The 7839-nt window shown below is 36.3% G+C and overlaps 1 protein-coding gene across 5 annotated transcripts in view; it reads right to left on the bottom strand.

Annotated features, from left to right (window-relative positions):
* kynu (kynureninase) overlaps positions 1–7839 on the bottom strand; it is a 44203-nt gene that overhangs the window by 5741 nt on the left and 30623 nt on the right. For 2 of the 5 annotated variants that reach the window (XM_007568669.2, XM_016679999.1), the window contains exons 4-12: positions 4479–4663; positions 2735–2923; positions 2536–2656; positions 2382–2464; positions 1375–1436; positions 1223–1294; positions 444–518; positions 221–367; positions 1–85 (exon numbers count right to left, since the gene is read on the bottom strand). The exon at positions 1–85 is cut by the window's left edge and continues 14 nt beyond it. In XM_007568669.2, the coding sequence (XP_007568731.1) occupies positions 1–85; positions 221–367; positions 444–518; positions 1223–1294; positions 1375–1436; positions 2382–2464; positions 2536–2656; positions 2735–2923; positions 4479–4632 (988 nt within the window). In that variant the 5' untranslated portion in view covers positions 4633–4663. Of the gene's footprint in view, positions 86–220; positions 368–443; positions 519–1222; positions 1295–1374; positions 1437–2381; positions 2465–2535; positions 2657–2734; positions 2924–3555; positions 3743–4478; positions 4664–7839 lie in introns of those variants that run through there. The other 3 variants (XM_007568671.2, XM_016680000.1, XM_016680001.1) reach the window with 3 other exon arrangements.

Below are 7839 nucleotides of genomic sequence, written 5' to 3' on the forward strand. Positions count from 1 at the left end.
AGCAGGCAAAGTCAACATCCCAGTCATGCAGCTTCAGATCTGCGTTTCCCACTGCATGGGCGCAGTCAAATCCAACAAAACAGCCCTGATGATGCACAAAAACATGTCGGAGGTCAGTTAGCTTTTCATTTAACATCTCTAATATCCAAATGAAATATGATGGGGAAACAAAAAGAAAATTGATCTGAACTATTTTTTATTTAAAAAGGTTTCCTGCTACCTTTTTGTGGCCAGCCTTGGTGATGGCGTGCATGTCAAACAGTTGACCAGTGTAGTACTGAACCCCGGGCAACATCACCATGGCGATGACGTCGCCTTCTTTCTCGATGACGTCCAGGATGTCCTCAGTTCTCAGGGTGTCTTCACCCTGAAGAGAGAGATTACATTTGTGAGAAATCATGACTACATCGATCAGATTCTGGTGAGAGGTGTTGTGTACGCACTGGTCTGGGAGACAGCATCAGCATGCTGCTCTCGGGGGAAAATCCTCGCAGGCGGATCTGAGACTCGATGGCGTACTGAGAACAGAAGAAAAAATTCACAATGAACTGTCTGAAAGTCCAGCTTAAAAAACACTACGATGGCGTGTTACGGCCATTATAGATAGAAAAAAGGAAAATATTTCTGCAAAAAAATTATTCTAATTTTTAGATTATTACATTTCTTAGCACTAAAACTAAAACATTTGCAAGAAAAAAATCTCAGAAATTTTGAGATTACAGTATTCTCAGAAATGTTTACTTTTCTAGAAGATCTAATTTTAAAAAATTACCAAGAAAAATACTCAGAAATTAATGCCATAAACATCCAGCAACTTTTTCTTCAAACATACTTGGGCACACATATCCAGGTTTTAAAAGAAAATGATCATTTCTGTTGCTGGAAACAAACTAAAACATTTTATAGACCAACGAAAAAGAAAACAATATTCAGATAAGGTTAAATACCAACAAACCTTAACGCAAAATGCCATACTAATATTAATGTTTAATTTGTTGTTTGTAGGTAAAGTAGAAAAAATTCATATTAATTTTGTGTTTTTGATCAGAGAGAAAAACTCATTTTGGTCACTGAAGAATTTCAACTTGGGCAATTTGGACACCACTGTGTTTCCAGCTGTCAACTGTTCATTACTGTAGTTTTTTTTTATTTTTTTTATCGTATTTATTTTTTTAATGTAATGGAGCAGAAACTAACAAAGGGGGGTTACAGACATACTCACATGATCTGAAGGGAAGGCTTTGCTCTCCAGAAGGATTTTGTGTCTAGTTGGAGTTGGTTTGTAGAAGGACAGCTGCAGAGCGACACCATCAAATGATTCAACTTTTCCACTTAACACTTTACTTTAGATACATTTTTTCTCCAAGGCGTTACCATTAGGAGATGCAGATTAACCGTCAGGCCGTTCATCAGCGCGACCTCCCCACTTTTAGCTCCTGGCATAAAACAAAACGTTCTTATTAGTTCAAGTTGGTAAAAGCTTAGATAATCAAGGTGCTGTCAATGCATTCAGGAAACATAATGATGAGAAAAAGCTGTAAACATTTAGAAAACAAATGAAAACTAATGTAGAGATCCTGAGAAGTTTGGGTAAATTTATTGGTTTAAATGGATCTGGTTGGTCAGTGAGTTCAGGTTCTGTCTGGTCACTGACCTTCAGACTCTGAAAACAGACCGGAGGCACAGATGTAACCAACAAAACTATAGATATAAAACTACAGAACTTGCCTGATGCTTTACAGCTTCATGTACAGAAGATAGAGCTTGAGTTTGCTTTGAGATCAGTGTTACTCTTTGGAGGTTATCCAGAACACATTGTTGTAACTTCATGCAAACATCCTTACTTTAACACTAAACCTAAATGTGTCTTTAAGAACTTTGGAAAAAGGAACATAAAAAAAGAAAAAATATAGTTTGTAATTATTGAGAAAGGGAAATGTTTTTACAAGATTTTCTTCTCCCTGCTCCCTTTTCGCTCATGTTGAGTTACTGTTATCAGATAATGCGTTTGTACGTTGATGGAATTTGTTAAATTGAATGAATAAACTTATTAATTGAACATGTTTCTTTCATTGGACTTTCTGAACCAAACCCAAAACTGATTATTTTTTACTAAACTTCCTGACATTCATAGATTTGCCTCCCTCACCTTCTTCAAATCTCACAAAACTGGTGTCAAACATTTTTACTGTTTGACATGTAATAAAAAAAAGAAATGCACTGGTTGTATTATGGATAACACTTTGCTTTTCCTCCCAGTAATGCCTCTTTCTTTTTTGTTGAAGGTTGTCACTTTAAACTGCTGTTCTGTGTTTACATCTTCATTTCTTCTTAATCTGTTCAGTGTTTTTGGACTTTCTTTGTAATTTTTCTGAACTTACCAACAATATTCGCCATAGAGTCTTCAATGTTGTTTTCCGCCCACGCCCAAGGCCTCGAGCCGACAGTGTGACCATGAATAGCTCTGTTTAAAGAACAGCAAGACAATGTGAATACAATACTTTACTAACAAAGCTAATAATGAAACTAACTAACATCTTAGCCCAGTTGTCCAGCTCCTCCTCCAGATATTTCCGTGCATTTTTGGGTTGCAGACCCAACGAGTTTCCACACAGGTAGATGCATTCTTGGCTCCCGTCCACCAGAGAGCGATCAGCTGCAGAGAGCGAAACTGAATCATCACTATATTCCACCTTCAGGTCAGCAGATCTTGAATGCAATATTTTCTACTCACTGGGGGGCAAATCTGCGATTTTGGGCACCAGGAAGTTTTCTCTGAGGTGCCGCAGTTTGTCATGTTCGTCAAAGTAATCGGCTACTTTCTCTGAGGTCGGACTGCAGCCCAGCAAGGAGGACACTCGTTTCACCGCCGCTGTGGGACTCAGGTCAAAAATGTCGTCCATTGGTGTGGGAGCAGAAAACCCTAAAAGATTAACCAAGACAAGCAGAGGGTCACATGACCTGATGCATTAAGAAATGTCAACGTCACTGCAAAAATAATTAAATCCTACCAACTAATTGTAGTCAAGTTTCTTAAGATAACACTAACAAGTGACTTTTCAGCAAAACAGAGGTTATTTTAAGTCAATAATTCCTTAGTATTGGAGAAAAAGTCCCAGTTCCTCTAGCAGATAAAACATGACTTGTAAACTGGTTTTAAATTGTTTCAAGTGAAATACTATTTGCACTAAAACTAGAAAGAATGAGAAGATTTTGTGTTTGCAGTGAAAAAGATTAATAATGTTTAAGTCATGTGCTGTACCACTGTTGGAAACAGTTCATGTTCTTGGTAAGTAAATAAGTGAATTATAAGTAAGTAAAGAACGAAGGCTCCATTCATTCTGTTCAATGTCAATGCAATCTGACCTCAGATTATGGAGTATTACAACTATATACATGCTGATAAGAAAATAAACAGTTTATAAATGTATAAAAGCTGCTTGTTTCTTCTTTGCTTCTATCTGATTCTGTGTTGTCAGTTTTTCTCTTATGTCCCTGAATGCTGCATCACAAATAAAGTCGTCTGTCTGAACTCTTTGAAGTGAAAGTTGTAACTTACCGGTGGGCTATCGGAGGGTTTCCTTTCTGCTGGCAGGACAGAGGCTGACTGAACCCTCGGAGACGCTCTTTACCCTCTCTGTGCTCGGTCTCAGGTTAATCATTGCATCGATGAGCTGACCTCCAGCTCCAGATAACAGCGAATCACCTCTACAAAATGCCTGGATCACATTCAGTCCTGCAACTGACACTTATGAAACAGGCTGCTTCCTCTTTCGTGTGGTTTCAGTTTTGAGTGTGAAATTTGAAGCCAACAGGGTGAACTTCCTCATAAAGAGCCAATCATAGCAGCAGCCAGCAGTTTCACCGGATCTCAGCCAGACAGCAGGGATTTGGTCCCATTTACAAACTGGGAATGCTGGTCTTTATGGAGCTTAAGGCACAAAGAGTCAAACACAAACTGCACTCATGAAGCTGGACGCATTATTTTCATCCAGTTTTCTTTTTAATCTGGGTAGAATTAATTTAATAAACTCATTATTCATCAATCTTTAAATGTGCAATTAATAAAGACCAGTACAGTTCCCTTGGAAATAAGGTTTACCCCTTCTCCACCAGAGGGCAGAAGAGGACATTCAAATTGTCCAACTTGTAAAGGGGCAGTTTTATGTTTTAACATAAATAAATAACTATGTTACATTCAGTTGTTATAAACATTATCTATCAAATTGTCACCTTCCTAAAATAATATCCTAAATCATATTTTGCCAATAAAGAAACAAAAATCACTAAGCAAAAAGAGCATCAAATGATTGATGTTTTGGTCAGTAACTCAGGACCTGAGTAGTCCTTTTATCCAATATGTTGTTACTCTTACTTGAGTCATTTCTTGGATGGATACTTTCTACTTTTATGTGAGTAAAAATATGTTAAAGTAATGCTACTCTTACTTGAGTGCAATTTTAGACTGCTCTACTCACCTCTGCACCACCAAGGTAAGAAAGAGTCTCTGTGCAATTCCTTCGCTGGAAAATCCAGATATTTCAAAGAGGAGTTCACAGAAGTTTCCTGAAGCAGCTGGCCAGTCAACCAGCAGGAATCTTCAGCGTGTCGTCCATCGGACATGCTCACCATCACATCAAAACTTCAACGTCACGTCTAGGGTCTCAAAAAAAAAAAAAGGAAAAAAAAGTTTAAACTTTGGAGTTCAAACACAAATGAACTAAAATCCACAGTTTCAATATCATTTAAAACTATTTTCATTAATGTCTTGCTATAGCACTCAACTTTCTACAACAGAGGCAATGTAAACTAAAATATAACTAAATGTTATGTTTTGAAATGTTTATTTAATACCCTATACACCTGACTAGACTGAGAACAAAACCCTGATTTAACAAAAAAAAGTCCCCCAATTTATATATCATTTTATGTATAAAATATAAGACGACCAATAAGTCATTAAGCTATTAGGAATAATAAATAGTCATTAAATATATTTTTAAAAATCGTAAGTTAAATAACCTTCCTGCTCAAATTAAATGCTTAAACACAATATACATTAAAAAGTCACAAAGAAATCAATTTTTTTTTCCGGCAATAACGTTCAGTCTAATTTAACTTCAGACAGTGAGAAAAAAATCTTTTGTGTATGAAAATATCTGGTTTCAACTGAAAATAACACTTCAAATTTAATCAAATATTAGACTACAATTATATTACAAAAATGTGAAGTTTGAATATCAAGCCATTTTCAAGCATTTTCTAGGTAAGTTTTCAAACTTTTCCACCACCACACAATGGTTAGTCAAATCTTATTGTCACGCAGTCCATTTTTAATATAATTAACCTTTCGAACACATTTAAACTACATTTAAATTACGTAACATGAATTAAACATTAAACGTTTTCCAAAACACTCCAATTGGTTTTTAACTGACTTGTGTAACCGTTATAAGAAAGTATCAGCTATCAGGTGGTTAACTAAAGTAGTTATCTTAGCTAACCAACCTAGTCATCTTTTTATCACGTATTCCAACTATTAAAACAGCTAGCAGTTGGTTAGCTAAGGTAGCCTACTACCTAGCTTAGCTGTTGGTTAGCTAAGTTAGCCTTCTGTCACCTTAGCTTAGCTGTTGATTAGCTGGGGTAGCTAACCGACACTTTTCCACCGTCGCCGAATAAGCGACACTTTTCAAACTCCGTCAATATCCGCAGTTCTTTAACGATGTCACACCATCCAACATTCATTTTTTACACATGTCGTATTTTTCTTTTTTCTTTTGTTTTCCTTTAATTTTGTCCGCGAGCTGTCTGTTGCTGATCACGGCTCCATTTCAGACGTAGATCTCTATGGAATTAAATTTGTTTCACAATTATTCAATGAAAAAAAAAAGTAGTATTCAATCAAAAAAAAAAAAGTCAAACAAAAAAATAGAGTTGTGATCAAAACTTTTTGATTTTGAAAAAAAAATGTTTCAAACAAAAAAAACAAATTTCTCAATCAAACTGTAAGAATTAATAAATGCTTTTAAAGCTTTTTTTTTCTTTTAATTGAAATCACTATTTTTGTTTGAAACTTTTATTTTTGCATATCAGATTTTTTTGGTTGAGTAAGTTTTTTGGAAGTTCCTTCTTTTTGATTGAACTCAACGTTTTTTGCTTGCGAATCTCACATGAACATCTTTTTTTTTTCTTAGAGTTAGGGTTGATTTTCATCAGAGATGGTCTTGCTTCTAATCTTGAGTCAGGTTTTGGATCGGTTCAAGTCTTGGTTTGGGTCTTCTTTTCCTTCCGGTCTCGTATTGTTTCTTTTTTGGTCCTTTGTGTCCTATCTTGTTTTGTGTCTGGTCTTGGGTGAGTTCTAGTCTTGGTTTGTTGTAGAATGTCAAGTATTACAAGACACTGAGTCATAAATGAAATTGAAACTGTTTTAACTCCAAAGTTTGAAAACTAAAATGGTTGAAGTGTGCTTGAGCCTCAAACTAACTCCTGCTGCATTCATCTTATTTTGCTTCCATAAGCAGGAGGACGTGTTGGATGTGACTCGGACTGAAGGAACAATGTGGCTGCAAGATGTTTGCGGGCTCCCCAGCAGCTGACATGCCGCTCGCTCTTGTTGTTCCTGCAGTAAAACGAGGATGTGGGACATCTGGAAGCAGTCAGGAGGCAACAAGGCCGCGCTCCGTCCCCTCACGGACGTTTCTCTGGGCGCTAGAGTCAAACCAGGAGGTAGAAAACATTCCCTCTACTAACTTCAGAAGATCCAAGGGACAAGAGAATAAAATGAAATTAAATTATAATTGTTTGTCCACTAAGAAGCTTTTCTTTGCAAGAAATGTGTTACAAAGTCCAGAAAAGCAAACTGCAGCATAAACGTCACATCATGTCCTATTTAAAACATCTAATGAAGGAATTATGAAAGGAACCAAAGAACCTTGATTATTGACTATACATATTTTTTTTGTGCATTTTTCTGTAAATCATTTATGATGTTTAAGGATGCATTTTATTATGCTGAGTCAGCAGTTTGTTCCTGATAAAACTTTATCAATGTGAGAATTTTCAAATCAAAGCTTTAGATGCTCCGACACATTGCATTTTATCACTAATTAACATTTAACAAATTATTACATTAAACTTATAGATAAAATCTGTTTCCAAGCTGATTTTTGCTGGTAAAGTGAGGCGCTAATAAATGTAGCATGTCTTTAAAAATCTGAATTATTGGCTTATTTTATATATTTGTATAAAACATGCGAATTATACCATTTAAAAACAGAAGTAAAGGGTTATTCTGGAACTGTTTGTCATAATGTGAATTATTTTTCATTAAAATTAGCAGAATTATTCCATTTTCTTGTTTTTGAAGCTTGCAGGTCGTGTTTCTCTCCGATCTCGGTGGAACGGCGAGTCTAGCACACCTGCTGCTCCACTCAGGTCTTTTATTTAGTGGAAAGGTATGCGTTTTCTCTCCTCTCTGTGGCCTCCAGCACCTGATATTTACCCCGGTCAGGAGGCTAACCCACCCCCAACCCTTCTGCAGGGACATCGGCTCAGTCATAAACTGCCTCCAATCACATGAGATGACTTCCTATTATTTAAGAGTTTTACTGAATGTAAAACCCAACGCATAGAAAGCAACAAGAAATTAGGACTAAACTACAGCTAATTCCATTTTATCCTCATGTTTTTGCATTTTTCGGCAGCCAGGCAGAACGGACCGATTCGGACTGGATGAGAAACAGTCAAATATTTTGGCTTTTGTTAGTTTGACACCAGAACCGCTCCTGTAGTTTAGTAAGACATCTTTTTGAAAAAAAGACACATTGTACTTTCTGA

Source organism: Poecilia formosa, unplaced genomic scaffold (assembly GCF_000485575.1).
Source record: "Poecilia formosa unplaced genomic scaffold, Poecilia_formosa-5.1.2 Scaffold229, whole genome shotgun sequence".
Lineage (NCBI taxonomy): Eukaryota > Metazoa > Chordata > Actinopteri > Cyprinodontiformes > Poeciliidae > Poecilia > Poecilia formosa.